Here is a 21,250-nt window from a genome sequence, read left to right on the forward strand (position 1 = left end):
GCGAGACCTTTGACACGCTAGCGCCACGCCGCATACCGCAAATTGTTTTCGCTTTTAGCTTTTTACTGAGTATATAAACATAATCCACTTATTCACGCTGGCAGGCACGGAATGGTCGCTCACGTTTCTGCTGGATTGGACGCTGAGAAACATTTTTTCATAAAGCCACTTTACGGAAAATGTCCATTTATTTGTCATATTCGATTATGTTGCGAGTAGACAGAACTCGGGAAAGGCTATAAATACATTATACATTTAATAAATATGTTTGTGATGGTGCTATGGCGGCGTGGGAACATGTACAGTATGTTAAAGATCGTATTTCCCAGCATGCATTGGGGCCGGAGGACTTTTGGACAGGTTTAGGTACAGTGGGAATTGCCGAGGACCAGAAACGACGACAAATATCAAATTAATATGTCTTTTGGTGGACCGTTACGCCCAATTTTCCGAGATATTTCCTGGGTAAAAACTCACTATTCCACCGGTGTCAAAGTGGCGGCCCGGGGGCCAAATCTGGCCCACCGCATCATTTTGTGTGGCCCGGGAAATTAAATCATGAATGGCAACTTTCTGTTCTAGGATCAAATTAAAATTATGTATATTAAATTTCCTGATTTTTCCCCCTTTTAAATCAATAATTGTCGATTTTTAATGCATTTTTCTGTGTTTTTAGTTCAAAAATCATTTTGTAAAATCTAAAAATATAAACATATATTTTGTTTTCCACTTTAATATTAAATATAAAGAAACTTTTTAAAAAAAATGTTTTCCCTTACTAAAAAAATAAGCCAGAATAAACAGTTTTTCTATTAAAAAAACTGAATATTCAGGGGTTTTTATCCAGTTCTTCTTATTCATTTATTAGAAAAAAAATCTAAATATTACATCTAAAATGGTTGACGTTAATGCGGGCTGCTAACATCAACTGTGCCGGACCATTTTAAATATAATATTTACATTTTTTTTAAATAAATGGATTAAATGAACTGTATTAAAAGCCCTGAATATTATTATTTTTATACATCTAAAACAATAATTATCTTAACTTTTTTTCAATATATTTTTAAATTTTACAAAACAACTTTTTGAACTAAAAACACTTAAAAAAATAGATTAAAAAATGACAATTATCGATTTAAAAGGGTGAAAAAAATCAGGAAATATAATAATAAATAAATAAATAATAAATAAATAATAAACATCTATACTCTTCATTTGAATTTGATCCTAAAACAAAAAGTCGCCACTCATGATTGACTTTCCCGGGCCGCACAAAATGATGCGCCGGGCCCAGATTTGGCCCGCGGACCGCCACTTGGACACCAATGCAGCTCCAAATCTCAGTTCCCAAAGTCCTCTCCAGAGGATATTAACAAGGCCCTCTTAAAGGAGAATTGGGGGCTAACTAATAGCTTTCCAGCTCTTATTTGTTTACGGCAGCTGCCTGGTCGGGGCCTCGGGCCAAAAAGCCAGCCGTCCCTCACGCCACCGTGCGTTTAGCCACACGCCATTCCCTTAGAGACCCAAAGTCACTTGTTTTCTCCTTCTTTCTCACCGTCAATCTTCATGATTTCCACCCCAGGGGGACGACAAACATTCAGTTGTTGTCGTGCTGTGAGGGGAAGGACTGCCTATTTGGCGGAGTCCTAGTGGGTCAGCACCACTCAGCTTGAACCCAAATCCGGGTGTTTATTTTCGAGATCATCCAGCGGCGACAGGAACAGCTGGGTGTTTTTCATGTGCGACAACAACTGTGGTGAGAGGTAGCGCTGAGGGCTAGCTGCTAGCTAAAAAACGATGTCAGGGGCGCTAAAGTCATTTTGCGTGTGGTGCAGTGTTTTGACTGCTGATTAGGGGTGTCAAAAATATTGAAAATTATACTTCATAAGTATTTATGAACTGTTTAATCCTCATTAGGGTGTCGTGGGGGGTGCTGGAGCCTATCTCAGAGGGTCAACCTGAATTGGTGTTGAAAGAATTTAGCATTGCATCCAATTAGCCTAGCATACATGTCTTTGGAATGTGGGAGGAATCTGGAGTACCCGGAGAAAACCCACTCAGGCCCGGGGAGAACATGCAAACTCCACAATAGGTGGACTGACTTGGATTTGAACCCACGACCTCAGATCTATGAGCCCAATACGCTAACCACTCACTCACCGGTGTTAAAAAATATAATAACAATAATTTTAAATTCTTCCTATTCCTTTTTTTCAATGAAAATGTTCAATGAAAATTTTCAACTGCAATTATCTGGCAACCCATTTGGACCATTGATGGCTGCGATCGACTCCAGCACCCCCCCGCCACCTACTCTCGTAAAATGAATTGAATGCTTTTATTGTCATTATACAATATTTGCAGACATTTACATTTTCACCATGACGTGCACAAATCAATAATAAATAATGAGAAATAATAAATAATCAAGGTCATAGGTCATAAATAAATAAGTAGGTTCTCAGTTCAAACGGATCGGATGTTTGGCGTCGTCAACGGCAACAGGGACGCTCCGAATTGCCCCTCCCTTCCTCCCTCTCGCACACACACACACACACACGTCATTCTTCCAAATTGACTGAGTCCAAACAGAAGTGAATCTTGCGAAATGAGTACTTTTCCAAATGACGTTAGCTAGCGACGTTAGTAGGACACACTGCACCTTTATTAACCTTTTGCCCCCCCCCCCCCCCCCCCCACCCACACACACACCCACGCACCCACACAGGCTGGCACACGTAGCCGTCCCTCCCTCCCTCCCTCCCTCCCATCCATCCATCTCATCCATCCATCCAACCCACCCACGCCATTGTAATCCATAATGTTCCAGTGTGTTTGTGAGCGACATGTCTCGGCAAGTGGGAGGCTGGCAACCTTCTCCTTTCATTTTATATTCCAACCTGCATGTTCTTTTTTTTTAAATTATATAACCAGTCGGGGTGGCACAGTGAACGAGTGGTTAATGTGTTGGACTCGCAGTGTTGAGGTCGTGGGTTTGAATTCAAGAAACTGGAATCTCACTGTGTGGAGTTTCTATGATCTCGCTAGACTTCTGTGGGTTTTCTTTGGGTATTCTGGTTTCCTCTCACATCCCAAAAACGTGCATGCTAGGCTAATTGGATGCTAACATGTTCCTAGCTATGAGTGGTTAGTGCGTTGGGCTCGCAGTGTTGAGGTCGTGGGTTCAATTCTGGAGACTGGAACCTCGCTCTGTGGAGTTAGTATGTTCTCTCTTGGCTTCTGTGGGTTTTCTATGGGTATTATGGTTTCCTCTCACATCCCAAAAACATGCATGCTAAGCTAATTGGATGCTAACGTGTTCTCATTGTGCCTTGTGATTGGTTGTAGTTGGCCTGTAGTTAGCTAGGATAGGCTCCAGCACCCCCCGCAAGCCTTGTGAGGATAGGGGGTTCAGATAATGAATGAAAGAGTTTGTAAGATTTACTGTGTGGGTTTTATCCGGGTACTCCGGTTTCCTCCCACAGCCCAAAAACATGCATGCTAAGCTAATTGGATGCTAACTTGCTATGAGTGATTAGTTGTATGTCTCATTGTGCCTTGTGATTGGTTGGGCACAATTTCAGGGTGTCCCAAGCCTGTTGCCCATAGTTAGCAGGGATACGCTCCAGCACCCTCTGTGAACTTTTTGAGGATAAGTAGTTCAGATTATGAATGTTTACAAGACAGTGAATAGCAAGGGAGTTTGGTCTTTTTCTGTGTCTGCTTTCTGCCATTTTTGGAGTTAAAAGACTAGCGAGATGGGAACTTCTTCTGGGAAATCTCAGGAGGGAGCTTTGCGCTAGTGTTTACACACGCCACTCGTGATGGGGAACTTGGGGTGTCGGGTAATATTAAGGGGGAGACTTAGGGTTAAGAATAATAATAATAAAAGTGTCCTCGGAGCCCGGGCCAAGTGCATTGTGGGAATGTAAGGTGAGCCGGCCCACCTCAGCCTCAATAAACAAGAATGTTGCGGCGGATAAGTGGTTAGTTTTGGAGTCCTGGGTTTGAATCCGAGGTCCACCCACTTGTGTGGAGTTTGTATGTTCTCCCCTTGACTTTGATTATTTATTATTTCTCATTATTTATTTATGAGATAGATTTAAATATCATTATATCTTGTATAATGACAATAAAAGCATTCAATTCATTTTAGGAGAGTTGGTAGCGGGGGTGCTGGAGTCAATCGTAGCCAACAATGGTCGGAATGGGTTGCCAGATAATTGCAGTTGAAAATTTTTATTGGAAAAAGGAATATGAAGAAATTAAAATTATTATTATTATATTTTTTCAACACTGGTGGGTAAGTGGTTAGCGTATTGGGTTCATAGCTTTTGGGGTACTGGGTTCAACTCCAGGTCAGTCCACCTTTGTGGAGTTTGTATGTTCTCCCAGGGCGTGAGTGGGTTTTCTCCGGGTACTCCAGTTTCCTCCTACATGCTAAAAACATGCATGCTAGGCTAATTGGATGCTATGCTAAATTGCTTCGACACCAATTCAGGGTGACCCTCTGGGATTGGCTCCAGCACCCCCCACCCCATGACACCCTAATGAGGATTAAACGGTTCAGAAATAATTATTAATTATTATAAATGATTATTAATATTCTCCGGGTACTCCAGTTTTGTCCCACATGCTAAAAACATTCATGCTAAGCTAATTGGACACTCTAAATTGCCCCTAGCTAAGAGTGATTGGTTGTTTGTCTCCTTTTACCCTCTGCTGGGATGGGCTCCAGCACCCCGCGCGACCCTAGTGAGGATAAAACGCTTCCTAAAAGGACTGAAAAGGTTTACCCTGTAATACTATGTAGTACAAAGAAGTATTAATGTGATCATTTGTACTTGTCTTGTCGAAAGAAATGATTAATTTCCGCCCCAAACAAAAGCGGCGAAAAGGCGGCGTTTCTGGTGTTCGGCGCTCACTACCCCGTCATCATCGAACATGAGACAAAATCAACACCACCACAGAGGCTCTTTCTCACGTCCACACACACCGTCTCGCTCTTGTGGTGCCACCAGCAGCGTGTCATGGAAAAGTACTGGAGACCAATAGACCAAGCGCCATGGCGTCACGCGTCACGGCGTCCCACGGCGTAGACGTCCGGCCAACTTTGGTTATCTGGACCCGGGTGGGGGCGGGGTCGTCGGACCAGATTGACGAGGCACCTCAAGGTTGACCGCCGCAAATTGAAAACGGGCCGAAGCCAAGGTCGAGGTAAACGGAGATGTGCGATTAAAAATGGCCGTGTATCATCCCACATGTCAGTTTGGAACTGTCAACGCATTTATTTTGGAGGATTTTATTGATTTATTTATCTTATTTTTCAGATGATGTAGCGGTTCAATTGGCTGATTTGGGTGTGGATAAGCATGGGATCGATTCCTGTTCGGTGGTGGTGTGATGGTTGTCTGACTGGCGACCAGTCAGCTTGGGTAAGATCCAGTACCTCCCGCAGGCCTTGTGAAAATTGTATAAGTTAAAAAAAATCATTGGGCTCCATCTGGTGACCAAAATTTGGCTCCAGCACCCTCTGCGACCATTGTGAAAATTGCCTAAATTGAAAAAAAATCATTGGACTCCACCTGTTGACCAGAATTTGGCTCCAGCACCCCCTGCGTCCCTTGTGAAAATTGCTTAAATTGAAAAACAATCATTGCACTCCATCTAGTGACCAGAATTTGGCTCCAGCACCCCCTGTGACCATTGTGAAAATTGCTTAAATTGGAAAAAACATTGTTGGATTCCATCTGGTGACCAGTCTTTGGCTCCAGCACCCCCGTGACCCTTGTGAAAATTGCCTAAATAGAAAAAAATCATTGGACTCCATCTGGCGACCAGTCTTTGGCTCCAGCACCCCCATGACCCTTGTGAAAATTGCCTAGATAGAAAAAAATCATTGGACTCCATCTGGTGACCAGTCTTTGGCTCCAGCACCCCCGTGACCCTTATGAAAATTGCCTGAATAGAAAAAATCATTGGACTCCATCTGGGGACCAATCTTCGGCACCAGCACCCCCCGCAACCATTGTGAAAATTGCTTAATTTGAAAATAAAATCCCCTTGGACTATCTGGCGACCAGTCTTTTGCACCAAATCAGATAGTATGGGCTCCAGCACCCCCTGCGACCATTGTGAAAATTGCTTAATTTGAAAAAAAACCTTGTTGGCGACCAGTCTTTCACCCAAAGTCAAGTCAGTTAATGATCATAACGTTTTAAATGATTGGTAAACAATTTAGTAGCTTTACTCTAGTCATTTATTTACCTCATATTGAAAATAGAATGAAGTACAATAGAATGCAATAAAAAACTTTTTTGTTACTGTAAACATAGCTTAGCCACGAGAACCTTGCCTCAACCTTGACTAACTAATCCTCACCATATAAACTAAGTAAATAGCCGTGGGTCTAAAATGGATCCCTGCGGAACACCTGTTGCTGACGTATTGTGCTGGTATAATATTACACGTTGCAAAGACAGTATTATATTTTTTCCCCAGAAAAAAATCCATCCTTTGTTATATAATACTGATTTAATCAAGATGTCCGACTATACCAGACAGAGAAGCGCTTCCTGTTTTCAAAGAGGAACATCGTTCAGTCGCATCAAATGGTAAATTCTAACAAAGGAAGTGAACAATGGAGAGGAAATGACACTGGGGAGGGTTCAAAAATTGTGGTTAAAATAGATAACAATCGCATTCTGTGGAGGATTGGAAGTGGAATAAAAAATAAACCTGGAATAAATTTGATGTTCACCACAAGTGTGCATGCCAATAATTCTCCAGTCCAAAAAAAAAAAAAAAAACACGTTGCCCGGCCCATTTTCGCCAAATGAATTGGACGTCCATTAAAATTATTTTCATATATTGTATAACTTTCAGAAACTTAAATAAATAACGTGCTCTTTACTTAAATATTGAATTGGATAACTTTATTCATCCCGTATTCGGGAAATTGTATATAATTTTTTAAAATTTTAATATATGTTTTGTCACATTGTATATAGCTAAAAATAAAAAAACGTGCGGAAAATGAATGAATAAAATAATTTTATTAACATTTGGTAGAAAAACTTTAACAACAACACCCTTTAGTGGCGAATTCAAAATAATACACCCCTCCCTCCCCCGGAGCACTTCCGCCAACCCTAACGTAACATCCGGTTGTGCAGCAGCCATTTTGTCTGTTCGGGCACGTCTACCGCAACGTTCGACAAACAGGCGTTCCACCTTGACAAAAAGCACTCTTAATTATCCACCATGCCTTTATTTCAAGTTTAAAACATCGTGTAAAAATACTTCAACACTCCCGACGCGGCTTCGAAGTAGAGCCGAGCGAAATCGTCGAAAAGTTGAAGCGAGAAAGAGAACCGAAGAATATGTCGTGTGAGGAAAGCTACTTGGCCATCATCCGCTATTTGACGGACGAGCGGGAGCCGTATGCTCCGGGCACACCGGGTAACACCAAGCGGAAGATACGAAAAGCGGCCGCCTGCTACGTGGTCCGGGGCGGCACGCTGCTCTACCAACGGCGGTTGAAAGGCCAGGACGCTTTCACCGAGCTGGAGGTGGTGTTGCGGGACGAGCGCAGGAAGGAACTCATCGAGCGGACGCACGTCACCGAGGCGGGGGACCACCTCTCCCAGCAACTCACTTGGGAGACTATCTCACAGAAATACTGGTGGAGAGGTAAGAAAGGGGTGCCAAGAATTGCTGGGAATGCACGAGGGATTATTTTTTGTTAGGCTGGGTTATAAAATATAATACCTAAATGAGCAAGACTGTTTAGGAGCGTTTTACATCAGAATTTCTTCTTCTCTGCTATGTATACAGTGCTCCATGTCGCCACCCGTTGGTCAATAGCACGATTGCGTCTGAGTTACGTGGTTCGAAGCAGGTGCGGAAGTTTTAATTACGCAGCCGGAATTTCTTTGAATTGTTTTGGAGAGGTTCAAACTTATTAAAAATAACCGAATTGGAAAGACAGTGGCTTTTCTTATACTTGTCCATTGATATCAATAAGGTATGTTCTTAAAATTTTAGTACAGTTTTAGCAGTGCACATTATTATCTTTGATATTTTCACTGATACGCTATAGCTAGCTCGTATGCTAACCATGCGAAGCTTTAAATGTCATTGTATAACGACAAAGGTATTCAATTTAGTTATAATGCATTACTCTTGCATAATGTAATTTTTTTAGCAGCGAGTAATCGGACACGTTACTATTCTAAAACCAGTAGTAAGTTGTTTTGTAACTTGGCACAAAGGCAGACTGTCACAGATTTTTACCAATTAAACGATAGAATGTCAAAAAGTTTTCAAGAATACACGATAAAGACTTAGGCAGATCCATAACTATTGAAATTGCACTCAAAAATATTCATGTGACACTCCCATAAGCTTTCTTTAAAAAAACTAGTAGTCAGTTGTCTAAAAGTGGTCAAAAAAGGAGCAAAATTAATTTTTTAATTCCTTGACTGCCAAAAAACTAATTGTGGCAGCCCGCTAGGCTTATAAAACACCAGGAAAGGCCTATAAAGTCACCCAAAAATATTCCAACTGACGTTTTGCATCAATATAATAACACATTTTTGTTATCTTTAGGGATCCTTAAGGACGTGAAGGATCACATCCGCGAATGTGGCGCCTGCGCAAGCCGACGCGGCGTGGACGACGGCGCCGGATTGGGCGCCCGTGTCTTCAACCGGGTCAAGAAACGCAAGCGAGAAGACGATGACGACGTCGACGACGAGGATGAAGAAGAGTTGGAGGAGGGCGAAGAGGCGGACGACATCTTATTCCAACACAGCGACCCTTTGCGGCGTGTTTATGTAATTATTAGCTTGTCGTTTACTAGATCGAGATATCTCGTTTTCAGATTTTAAGATTTGTTGTTGTTGTTTTTCCAGGTGAACAGCAATGGCGAAGTACAGCAGTTCTTGTCCAAGCACGGGCAAACCATGCTAGACCGACTGAATCAGCAGCGGGTTAGCAATCAGTTCTGCGACGTCACCCTGCTGATCGAAGGCGAAGATTTCCGGGCGCACAAGGCCGTCTTGGCGGCGTGCAGCGAGTACTTCAACGAGCTGTTTGTCGAGAGGGGCGCCGCGTCCACGCACGAGGCAGTGGTCGACCTCGCCGGTGAGTTTAGTGCTGTCATTTTTTTTAGGGTTTTAAAGGGTTGTAAGTGTATTTTAAGTCGCACTGGGCAATTTTGTTAAGGGAATTTTATGAATGGCTAAAGAGAGCAATGGACTAAATTGGTACATTTTTTAGCTCAATATTTTAACTCATTCACTACAATTTTTAACAATGGGAACTGGGAGGATTGGCTTGTGTTTGGGTGTCATCCAGTGCTGATGGGAGCTAATAATGAATTAATTATTTCAATATTTTAAATAACCTTGGCCTAAACAATTTGTTTTTAACAAATGCTCCAAATGCATAAACATTCTCAAACATACAGATCCATTATTTAAACCAAATTAACAAATAGTACAATAAAGCCTGGCGGCCCGTCAGGCTTATAAAACACTGAGGAAAGCCCTTGTATGTAATATATGTATATATATTTTTTTTAAAGTTAAATTAATTCTGGATAAAATAATATAATTTATGTTGAAAAAATGGGGAGAAATAATTATTGAAAAGAAATTAAAAAACAAACAAACATGTTTTTGACCCAAAAAAATTGCCTAAACCCATTTTGCTTTGAAAATGTTCTTGTTTAGATTTTTATTTTTAAATCTCTTCTGCGCTAGCATAGCTAAAGCTAATGATAACTTATTTTTACCAACAAGTAAGCCCAAATGAATGAGCAACTTGAATCCCTTTTGTCAATCTGAGGGAAAAAATAATGTGCAAAAAGTGATGGAACTTATAGTCCGAAAAATACTCCCTGCGTGTACTCCGTACAAGTTTTTAGGATTTGGCTCATGGTTTTAATCCTCCACCTCCATCCGTCCAGGTTTCACCAAAGACAGCTTCCTGCCTCTGCTGGACTTTGCCTACACCTCCACGCTGACGTTCAATTTCGCCGTCATGGCCGAGATTGCCAACCTGGCGCGCCATCTTCTCATGCCCGAAGTGCTGCAGATCTGCGAATTTGTGCACAAGCAGGTGGAAGACCAGAGGCTCGTTGTCTACCAACGCGGGGAGAGCCACGCCCCCGAGGTGGACCAGGCGGCCGCGTCGACCGGCGACGCCCCCGTCCCCGCCGTTGCCGACGAGGCGGCGGCGTACACCGTCACCATACAGAGCGACGGCAGCGCCGTGGTCACCCGCGCGGGGATTCCCGTGGAAGGGGAGTCGTTCGCCATCATGGCGCCCGCCGGAAGCGAGGAGCCGGTGGACGTGGCGGCCCAGGCGGTGGAAGCTGGCGAGACGTTGACGCTGATTGCACACCAGGGGGCGCTGGTGAGCGAGGAAGGGGAAACCATGACGTTGGTTACACACAGCGGCCAAGCGGGCGCTTCCGAGTCCTTGGCGGTGGTCTCGGCCTGTTTAGCCATCGAGCAGCCCGGCGGGGAGGCGGAGAACTTTCTCTTGAACGTGGAGGAGGCGGAGCAAAAGAAGCCCGAAGAAGAAAACTCGGTCCAGCAACCCACTCAAGCGGAATCGGCCCCCGAGGCCCTCTCCCCGATACCCGTCAAACGGAAACGAGGGCGCCCGGCTAAAGTGAAGAAGAATCCCGCCACGGAAGTGTCTGTCACGCCGCAGCCGGAAGACGAGTTCCAGGACGCGGAACCGTGCGACTCCGGTCAGGAAGGGGCGGGTGACGGACGCCAACGACGACTACGCCAGCGCTCCATGGTGGAGGGGGGGTACGCTCGACTCCACATGGGATTGGATGAGGATGACGAGGGGAAGGCCGCCACCACCACCGCCGCTACGCCTCCGCTCGGTTCACCCGGGCCAAAGGTATTTAGTCAAAATGCTAAACATCCTCGTATTTCTGACCTCTACTGACCTGTAATTATGTGTACAGGTGGGACCGAGACCTGGAAAGAGGGGCCGCCCTCCTAAGCAGCCGGAGGAGAACCCGGAGACGGACCAAGAACCGGGAGATGCCGAGGCAGCTCAGGGCGAAGAGGCGGGCACGACGGAAGCCGCCGCCCAGGACGAGGCGCCGGAGGCCGATCCCGAGGCGGGTGCCGCCGAGGGCGGCGCGGAGAGCGCCCACACGTGCCACGAGTGCGGCATGTCCTTCCCCCGCCGCTACACTCTTATCATGCACGCCATGAAGCACGACAAAGCTCGCGGATACAAGTGCAGCGTAAGTGACCGCCCACTTTTTTCTTTTGTAAACACACTTGCAATGGCAGTCAAAATTTAGTTTTTTTTCACGTTTTATGCAAGATAGGCTTTATTTTTTTCTTGAATTTCATTTATAGGCGTCAAAATAAATGTAGTTTAGCATTTCTTTCTGTTTATCTTTTCTCTATTTTGAAACAAATGACCTAATCTATGCGCATATAAGCCTTACCCTCAATTAGGTCATCATTTTTATTGACAAATACGTCTTATATGCAAGAAAATATAGTATTCAATTTTTTTCTGTCGGCCTACCGTCATTCCATTCCGCCAAAAAGGCTTTAAAAAGCAAACCTACCTCATTCTATTCCCTTCCTTTCCCCTCCAGCTATGCAGCAAAGAGTTCCAGTACGCCGCCTCCCTCCGCGCCCACCTGGCCCGCCACAAGCAGCAGAGCGGGCAGCGTGGGCCGGCCCCCAAGTCGCCGTCGTCGCCGTCCTCCTCCTCGGCGACGGCCGCCCGCCAACCGTCGTGGCCGGCCAAGCGCGAGTTTGTGTGCGACATCTGCGGCAAGTCGCTGCCCAAGCTTTACTCCCTACGTATCCACATGCTGCACCACACGGGCGTGCGCCCGCACTCGTGCAAGGCGTGCGGCAAGACCTTCGCCCACAAACACGGGCTGAAGATGCATCGCGCCCTCCACGACGTCAGTAAGCAGTTCCAGTGTCGTTTCTGCCACAAGTCCTTTGTCAGTAAGCGTAGCATGGAGGAGCACACCAGCCTCCACACGGGCGAGTCCAAGTATCTGTGCAATACCTGCGGCGCCACCTTCCATCGGGCTTCGGCCCTCAGCAAGCATCTCAAGAAGCACCGGCCCAAGCCTGAAGTGCGTGCCTTCGCCTGTTCACAGTGAGTACGATTTTTTTTCAATTAGAGATAGCACATATTTATTGGATTGGATAACTTTATTCATACCATATTGGGGAAATTTCATTGGCACAGTAGTAGTAGTAGTAGTAGTAATACAATGTGACTGGACGTTTGGTCGACGGACGTTTAACAACATGACAGAGTTTACTGTTGAAACCAGCTCTCAAAATTATATTCATGAGAGAGTTTCATATCTAAGAGAGTTTATTTTTAACAGAGTTTATTATCTAAGAGAGAGTTTAATATCTAAGAGAGTTTAATATCTAAGAGAGTTTATTTTTAACAGAGTTTATTACCTAAGAGAGAGTTTAATAACTAAGAGAGTTTAATATCTAAGAGAGTTTAATTCTGAGAGTTTTTTTTTCACAGAGTTTAATATCTAAGAGAGAGTTTAATATCTAAGAGAGAGAGTTTAATATCTAAGAGAGAGAGTTTAATATCTGAGAGAGAGAGTTTGATATCTGAGAGAGAGAGTTTAATACCTGATAGAGTTAATACCTGAGAGTTTAATATGGGAGAGAGTTAAATTTCCATGAGAGAGAGTAATTCCTGAGAGAGTTTAATACCTAAGAGAGTTTAATATCTAAGAGAGTTAAATTTCAATGAGAGAGAGTTTTATATACCTGAGAGAGAGTTTAATATCTCCGCGAGAGAGTTTAATATCTACGAGAGAGAGTTTAATATCTAGGCGAGAGAGTTTAATATATACGAGAGAGAGTTTAATATCTTGAGAGAGAGTTTAATATCCTTGCGAGAGAGTTTAATATCTAGGCGAGAGAGTTTAATATCTATGCGAGAGAGTTTAATATCTAGGCGAGAGAGTTTAATATCTATGAGAGAGAATTTAATATCTAAGAGAGAGTTTAATATCTAAGAGAGAGTTTAATATTTATCTATTTGAATTTGTCTATATGCAGGCTGTGTACAGTTCATACAATGTCTTCGAAATAGCACGTCCGATGATTTTTCTTAAGATTTTCCCTTCACAGTAACACATTTGTACTCGCGATTAAAACCATGATAATGGAGGGGAAAATTGTTTGATTTGAGAGTCATGAGATTTTTTTTTGGCTCCACCCACAGCTGCGACAAGAGTTTCTACGAGGCCAAAGACCTGCAGCAGCACATGAACAAGCACATGGGCCTCAAGCCCTTCCAGTGCCAGGTTTGCGGAAAGTGCTACAGCTGGAAAAAAGACTGGTACTCGCACGTCAAGTCGCACAGCGTCGCCGAGCCTTTCAAGTGAGTATTTTATTTTTATCATTTTAAAGTGTTTATGTCGTATAACACATTTTTTTTTAAGTCTAATTTAATTTTTTTTAAGTACTTTTTTGGTAAAGTCATCTCGATTTACTGTATTTTATCTCATATAGGTCGTATTTGTAACAAAAAAATAATGATGACTGAAGTGTATGGCTTATATGTGCACACGTTACCGGACATTTGGTCACCCGGATGTTTGATCGCCCGGGTGAATATCATTTTGAGAGCTGGTTTCAACAGTTGATATTTAGATATTAAACTCTCTCTCATGAATATAATTTTGAGCTGATTTCAACAGTAAACTCTGTCATGTTGTCAAACGTCCGGGCGACCAAACGTTCCGGGAGACCAAACGTCCCGGGAGACCAAACGTCCCGGGAGACCAAACGTCCCGGGAGACCAAACGTCCCGGGAGACCAAACGTCCCGGGAGACCAAACGTCCCGGGAGACCAAACGTCCCCGGCGAACAAATTGTCCGGGAGACCAAACGTCCCCGGCGAACAAATTGTCCGGGCGACCATATTAGCAGGAAACACCAAACGAGCCAACCTCTGTTCCCCCTACAGGTGCAACGTCTGCGGCAAAGAGTTTTTCGAGAAGGCCCTTTTCCGGCGCCACGTGAAAAAAGCCACGCACGGAAAGAAAGGCCGCGTCAAGCAGAACCTGGAGCGAGAGTGCGAGCATTGCGGCAGGAAGTTCACGCAGCTCCGAGAGTACAGGAGGCACATCAACAACCATCAAGGTAGCGCCCAAACTAGTCTTTTTCACTTTTCCAAGGGGGGGGCGTGGCTTCTTTCCTTCTATTATTCCCATTCCTTTCCATTCATTTTTTTTTCTCCACTCTTACTACAGGCGTGAAACCATTCGAGTGCGTCACCTGCGGCGTGGCGTGGGCCGACGCCCGCTCGCTGAAACGCCACGTGCGTACCCACACGGGCGAACGCCCTTACGTGTGCCCCAACTGCCAGGAGGCGCACATCGACGCCCGAACGCTACGTAAACACATGAGCAAGTACCACGCCGACAGCCTACCGGGAAAAATCATGTTGGAAAAGGACACGCTACAGTTCCACAACCAGGGAACGCAAGTGGAGCACGCCGTTAGCATCTTAGCATCCGACCTGCCGCCCGAACTACGGCCACCGCCGCCAGAGGGCGCAGACGAGCAGATCGAGACCGTGCTCATCACCGAGGAGACGGTGGAGGCGGTTCAGGCCGTGCAGGCGGTCGAGGCAGAGGGGGACGGTCAAGCGGGCGCCACGCTATCCGACCAGGGCATCATGCAGGTGGTTAACTACGTTTTGGCGCAGCAGGCCATGGCGGGAGTCAAGATGGACGACGCACCAGAAGCTATTCAGACCATGGAGGTGGTGGAGGTGGCTGAGGTAGAGTGAGACTTTTTTTGTATTTTTTTGGTTGTAAATAGGTTGGGACAAAATGGCGGGCGGGTGGGTTGTGTTTTAGGGCACTTTTAGTCAATTGCGAGAAGGCGAATGTATTTTTTGGGGGATTTAATTTGGAAACATTTTCAAGTTAAAGCGTCTTGGGCTAATAATTCATAATGCTAGGCGTTTTTTTTTTTAGACTCGGAAATTGTCTAAATATGCTCTTTTGATCCTATTTATATAGCAAATGCCCTCTTCATTTTTTTATAAGAAAAATGTTAATAAAATAATATTCAAGAAATTTTTAGTTTTGGGTTTTTTATTTTATTTAACAACTAAATATTTTAATTTATTTTTTAAAATCGTTTAGCTTAGTCCTAGCTATTTTTCTTAATTGAAAACAATAGCAAAAAATTGTAAATATTCTATTTTTAAAGTAAAAAATACATTTTAAAGTTAAAAAATCGCACTGATAGCTCAAATTGTTTAATAAGTGAAAATGCTGTTTTTAATTAAATGCTCTCTTTTCAGACGCCATCAAATGCAATATTTCCCTCGTAAGGATAAGCGGTATGTAATATTCTCTAAAAATTAATATGTATAGCTTTAAATAACACAAAAGTAGTCAAGAATGTACCATATTTATTTTGAATTTTTATCAAAATAGCCTCAACTTATTTACAGCAAAAAATTGTACAACAACTAGGAAAATGTACATAGTGTTGTTTGACTGTTTCATAGGTTAATCATTTAGAGAATTTTTAATGGAATAACTTGCAATTTTCACTGTTTGTGTAAAAACCTTTCAAGTTTTTGCATGTAAACGTTTGTCAATTCTGTTTTTTCAGGTTAAGAATTGCCGTCCACTTCAAAATAAAAAGACATTTTGCGTGTTAAAGTACGTTCGGAGTAAGTCAACCAAGATAGTGTAGTGTGCCTTGTTCACAAATTACGTAAAAATTTCAAAAAGTTTGCTAAATTTGTGAAGAAAACACGCTACATTATCTTGGCTGACTTAGTCCGAGTGTACTATAACATGCAAAATACTTTTTCTTATGAAGTATTCGGCGTTTCTTAACATAATTGCCAACCATTACATGCAAAAACTTGAAACTTTTCTACAAAAACTGCGAAAATTGCAAGTCATTCTAACGAAAATCCTCTAAAAAAAATTAGCCTGCGCAACACGGTCATATCTTTAGGAACACCTTGTATATTCTCCCCCCTCAATTTCTAACTTTTATACTGTCAAAAAAAAAAAACTATACAACATGTACATCCGCAACCAAATACAACATAGCGCAAAAAAAAAAAAACGACAACACTTGAAAATTGAAATAATGCTCTCGTTCTTGCGCTTTAACACTTATCGCCTATAGGTGGCGCCGTAGCAACTAAATAAAGTTTAAAAAGTACTTGAAATGTACAATCGGGCCTCGGGAAAATACTTTTTTTGTTTTAATACAACACTTGTAACATTTCTTAAGTGCTCTCAAGAAAGTAGACGCGAAAAAAAATTAAGTGCGCATCTTTAAACGAAACAAAAACCTTAAAAACATGGCGGTTTAAAAACAAACATGGCCGCTACTCTCCTTCCTCCTTGATGCGCTGCTGCTGCTTGTTACGACGCGAATCCAGGTCGAAGGAGAAGTCGGACCAGTCGTCGCGTTGCGGGAAGGAAATGGTCTGGCGCAGGGTGAAGCGTACGGCGTCGATGACGCGCTCGCCCCGCGCCTCCGACGAGCTGACGGCCGACGCCCCGCTGGTGGTGCGTACGATGTGGGGCGGGGGGGAGAAGTCCATGGCCTGCCGGTGCTCCATGATGCCCTTCCAGATGGCGTGCAGGTACTCGGAGGGGATCTTGAGCCGCGACAGGTCCTACACGGGGGAGGGGTTAGGCCAAGGGGAGGGGGCGGCTAGGGGTGGGCGGGGCTCACCTCCATGTTATAGTTCTCGATTTGGTAGATGTTGCTCAAACCCTGTGCTGTGAAGTAATCCAAGCAGCCTGCGCAGCCCAGACGAATGAGGAAGCTGAAGGGAGGAGGAGGAAGAGGCGGAGTTTGGTGAGTTGTAAAAGGTAAGTTAGTTCAAAAATAACAATGTCTGGAAATGTTGGTTGTTTTTAATAGGCCGTGTGGGAATACAGTGTTCCCTCAGTCATTGCTGTTAATGGGGATTAGCTGGGTGAATAGGGATTCCCTTTCAAAAATGCTTAATTTAAATGTAATTCAAAAAATATATATAACATTATTGTTGTAAATTTTCTAAAATTGTTGTTGTACATTTTTTTAAATATTTTTTTGTAAATTTTTTTTTGTAATTTTTTTAAACATTTTTTTGTACCCCCTGATACAGTACAGTGTTCCCTCGGTTATTGCGGTTAATGGGGACCGGGACCACCCGCGGTAAGTGAATTTCGCGAAGTAGGGATTCCCCTTCAAAAATGCTTAATTTAATTTAATTAAAAAAATGTTTTTGTACATTTATTTTTTAAATTTTTAATACCCCCTGTATAGAGTACAGTGTTCCCTCGGTTATCGCGGTTAATGGGGACCGTTCCGCGAAGTAGGGATTCCCCTTCAAAAATGCAAATTTTAATTTAATTCCAAAATATTTTTTTTTAATTATTATTTTTTTTTTTTTACATTTTTTAAAACTTTTTAAGCCCCCTGTCTACAGTACACCATATAGAATACGGGTAGAGAGTGAAATTCATGTTATAACAAAAAAAATGTAAAATATGTTGTTTCAATGTAATAGTGTATTTTTCGGTATATAAGTCGCACCTGAGTATAAGCCGCGCTAGCTATTATAAATTGTATTAGATTTATATTGTATCATATTTCATAGGGAAGATTAGACATTAGATATTCCACACTAAAACATTTCTACGCAGGTTGTGAAAATTGAAAGTTTTGCCCTACAAAATGGCCAATTTTTTTTTAAACACCCTGTATTTCATTTTTGTTGTTTTTTTTTTAACTTAATGGCTGTCTCTTTGTGTTATGTGATAGACTCCAGCACCCCATGGCCCTCGTGAGGATAACCAAACAAACTAAGGTACATTTTCAAAACATTTTTTTTATCTCGAAAAAGTTCCAAGGTGCCATATTTAAATTTTTACAAGTTAAAAAAAACCTGGCTAATGCTAACTAGCTAAGCTAGCTCTTTGGGTAAATGGATTCAAATGCTAATTAATAGTCTTTTTTTTTAGGCTGTTGACTTGTAATCAAGTTATATCGGAAAATATTTTTTATTTTTTTTTGGTCAAATTTAGCGGGGTACCTGGAGATGCTGCTGTCCATGGGGTACGGAGGAGGGGGCGTACAGTGCGACGAGGGCACCAGGGGCAGCTGGGGCTGCAGGGCGTGGGTGGGGCTCAGTGAACTCATGTCAGCGCCCATGGGGATGTGAGCGCCCATCATGGGAGTCACTGCAGAGACAAAAGCAGCCACCGTCAGCCATCAATACCCCTCCAAATCCCCCCAAAATATTATCCCCGTTTTTTAAATTGGGCTAAAACTATGGGGAGGCGGGGCATTTTGGGATAGCAGCACCTTTTTTAGTCCCTATCGTTTCCTAAACCAAAAATTTTTGTTGTTTCTTTCAGATGTGAGTCGTCCGATGAAGAACAAGTAAAAGGTATTTAAACTTCTCGTACATTTTCATCATTCGTTTCGAGCCGATAAAAATTGGACACCCTTGTTTTGACTTAAAGTTGTTAAAAACTAAAAGTAAGCTTTGTTTGTGAAAAATATCTGATAAGGAGATTCCGATTTGGATAAAATAACTCACAAATTTGCGAATTATTTTCCATATGTAGACACTGACCTCTAGTGGTCACTCCAAAAATATCCATTTTATGTACTGTTAACTAGCTCCCGAATGTAGACACTGTCCTTTAGTGGCAGGTCAACTTATCTCCAATTGTAACTTACCTTTTACATTTTATCGTTGTCGCTAAGTTGTCGACTTTTCAGTGTCTTATAATGTCGTTTATTGCTATACCTTACTATACTATGTCGTTTTTTTCCGAAAAAAGTCCTTACTATACATGGTCATTTTATGGTTGTGCTAATTCAGTTTTTCTTTGACTGTAACAGGCGGTGATTGGACGTCTATCGCCGTCAATGACAGCTGGATTGAAGCTGAAAACGATGAAAGGAAAAGCCACTCACTGTCGGTAAGTCCTGCGCTCATGGCGGACGGGGTGAGGGTGTTGCGTTGTTGTGGGTTGATCAGCTGACTGACCGACGGCAGCTTGTTAACTTTGCCGTGGGGGGGCGAGTTGGAGCCGTATGCCGGCTGGGGCGCCATCGACGACGTCCTGCGGGTTAAACATGCCGTCATTGCCCACCATGTTTTTTTTGCTTTTAGCTTCGTTTAACAGTAAAAATTATAATTAATATAATCACATAACTTGAAAAACATTTTTTAGCAAGTTATTTTAAGGTTATTCTCCACGTTAAGCAAACCAAATCAGGAACAAAATTCAATAGATGGAAATATTAATCGTTTTACTTAAAAATGCTTTTCATTTTGACAGATTAACTCAATTTATATTAACTTTTTTACCCTTATTTAAGCAAAAAAATTACTTTCTATTTTGTATTCAGAAAATGTTAAGACTTATGTACTTTTATTACTCTAAAAAAACATGTTTTTTCGTCTAAATACCTGCCTAACCCTAACCCCTTACGTCTAAGTAGATTTTAATATAAAAATGTATTTAACACTAATTATCCCCTTTTTAAATAAGTAAAATTAAGCATCTTTTCAAATGACATATGTTTTTACATTGAAGTTTGCTTATTTTGGTGTGCTTTAACACTAATTTGTTTAACTTTGGTTAAATGTTTGTAAAAACAAAAACAAAGACCCAAAACGTAAGAACATAAAACCCCAAATCCGAAAAGAAGCCATTTTATTTGTGTGGGTGTCTGTTTCAAACAGAAGCAAAACAATATTTCATTGTTTCCCCCCCAAACTGTCCTGCAGTAACTTTTACAAAACATGACCAGCATTTTGTCTTCACAAATAATAATCATAACATTTAAAATCCCAATTGTAGGAACAGCAACGAGACCAGCTCCTGCCATCCCAAAAGCCACATCATTCACACGAAACGACGCATGCAAACTCGTCAAAGGTGTCAAGAAAAAAGGAGGAGGAGGAAGATGAAGAGAGGAAGATTCAGGGGGAGGTATAGCGCCATCTGGCGTCCCTGGCGGGATCCAGCAGATGACTGCCCAGGCGGGTTTTGATGGCGCTGCAAAGATCAACCACACAAAACAAGTGAAAAAAAGAAAGACAAGAGTTCGAAAAAGGAAGCAAGATGCACTGCTGTAGTCCACCACAAGAGGGCGACATACTAAGTAGTTGTATGGTAAGTTGAAAAGGAGGTATGTAAATCGTTTTTTTCATATGTAGAAAGGGACATTTATTTTTTTTTGGTCGTTTAATGTGTTTAGTGCATTCGATTGCATTTAATGTTATTGCTTAAGCAGTTTTGCAATGTTTTGAGTAGTTTATGCTAGTTTTCTTAAGATTTTTAGAGAGAAAATATTCATTATTTTGCAGTTTAAATACTTTTTCTGTCTTAAAACCTGGTAATTAGAAGGTAATTTTTTTTTTTTTACTGAGCTTTAATAAGATGAAAGGAATCCCCAAAAAATGGACTAAAATCTAAATTTTATTGTATAGTATTGTAAAGTTTTTGTGTTTTTTGTTGTCTAAAACAGTATTTAGAAAAGTTTTTGAAACTTACTGTTTCTGCAGGAGATTTTGTTGCTGCTGCCGATACGACTCGATGGTGTGTTGCGGCAAAAACTGCATCAGCTCCAGAGACTCTTTGATCTTCACCAGGATCTCATAGATTTCGCGTCCTTTGATCTGAAATGGCGGTGAGTGTAAACGCTACAGTGACGCAATGCGACGGCGAGGCTGGAGACTCACTGGGAGACAGAAGACCTCCTCGTCCGTGGATCTCCGTTTCTTAATGGCCGACATCTGGATCTGGGAAACCTGACGGAAAGCTGGTGGAGCAAAAGGAAGGAAGTGGCTTAAACGCGGGAGAGAAGACGTCCCCAACATCGCGATCTACTACGGCAAATGGGAGAACCAAGTCAGATGCACCGTCACCAGAACACCAACCGTGCCTCTGCGCACTCATCTTATCTTATCTTAACTATAAAGTTTGTTTGTGGAAAAAAATTCTTTACTATATTGTGTCGTGTTTTACAAAATAAAACCTTACTATACTATGTTGTTTTTTTATGAAAAAAAGCCTTACTATACTATGTCGTTTTTATGAAAAAAAGCCTTACTATACTATGTCGTTTTTTTACATAAAAAGCCTTACTATAGTTTGTCGTTTTTTTTTTACATAAAAAGCCTTACTATAGTATGT

At 42.3% G+C, this 21,250-nt stretch overlaps 2 protein-coding genes and 2 long non-coding RNA genes across 10 annotated transcripts in view; 3 read left to right on the plus strand and 1 right to left on the minus strand.

The window, feature by feature from the left end:
• Positions 1–15,552, plus strand: part of zbtb11 (zinc finger and BTB domain containing 11) — a 20,095-nt gene extending 4,543 nt beyond the window's left edge. The window contains exons 4-13 of one of the 2 annotated variants that reach the window (XM_077716949.1): positions 5,334–7,695; positions 8,614–8,840; positions 8,919–9,150; positions 9,977–10,929; positions 10,997–11,284; positions 11,651–12,171; positions 13,276–13,434; positions 14,023–14,198; positions 14,309–14,841; positions 15,373–15,552. In XM_077716949.1, the coding sequence (XP_077573075.1) occupies positions 7,386–7,695; positions 8,614–8,840; positions 8,919–9,150; positions 9,977–10,929; positions 10,997–11,284; positions 11,651–12,171; positions 13,276–13,434; positions 14,023–14,198; positions 14,309–14,841; positions 15,373–15,402 (3,429 nt within the window). In that variant the 5' untranslated portion in view covers positions 5,334–7,385 and the 3' untranslated portion in view covers positions 15,403–15,552. The other variant, XM_077716950.1, reaches the window with a different exon arrangement.
• A 482-nt stretch (positions 15,553–16,034) lies between these two features.
• tp63 (tumor protein p63) overlaps positions 16,035–21,250 on the minus strand; it is a 35,435-nt gene continuing 30,219 nt past the window's right edge. For 4 of the 6 annotated variants that reach the window (XM_077717060.1, XM_077717056.1, XM_077717055.1 and 1 more), the window contains 6 exons: positions 20,797–20,876; positions 20,609–20,733; positions 19,020–19,168; positions 18,127–18,274; positions 16,779–16,872; positions 16,035–16,719 (listed from right to left, as the gene is read on the minus strand). In XM_077717060.1, the coding sequence (XP_077573186.1) occupies positions 16,426–16,719; positions 16,779–16,872; positions 18,127–18,274; positions 19,020–19,168; positions 20,609–20,733; positions 20,797–20,876 (890 nt within the window). In that variant the 3' untranslated portion in view covers positions 16,035–16,425. Of the gene's footprint in view, positions 16,720–16,778; positions 16,873–18,126; positions 18,275–19,019; positions 19,169–19,770; positions 20,111–20,608; positions 20,734–20,796; positions 20,877–21,250 lie in introns of those variants that run through there. The other 2 variants (XM_077717058.1, XM_077717059.1) reach the window with 2 other exon arrangements.
• Positions 17,162–18,485, plus strand: LOC144196682 (uncharacterized). Its single transcript, XR_013326368.1, has 3 exons — positions 17,162–17,246; positions 17,856–17,901; positions 18,452–18,485. It is a non-coding gene; the product is annotated as an uncharacterized LOC144196682 (long non-coding RNA).
• On the plus strand, positions 18,926–21,065 carry LOC144196681 (uncharacterized). The gene is made up of 3 exons (XR_013326367.1): positions 18,926–19,024; positions 19,913–20,227; positions 20,620–21,065. It is a non-coding gene; the product is annotated as an uncharacterized LOC144196681 (long non-coding RNA).

This window comes from Stigmatopora nigra, chromosome 5 (genome assembly GCF_051989575.1).
Source record: "Stigmatopora nigra isolate UIUO_SnigA chromosome 5, RoL_Snig_1.1, whole genome shotgun sequence".
Classification (NCBI taxonomy): domain Eukaryota; kingdom Metazoa; phylum Chordata; class Actinopteri; order Syngnathiformes; family Syngnathidae; genus Stigmatopora; species Stigmatopora nigra.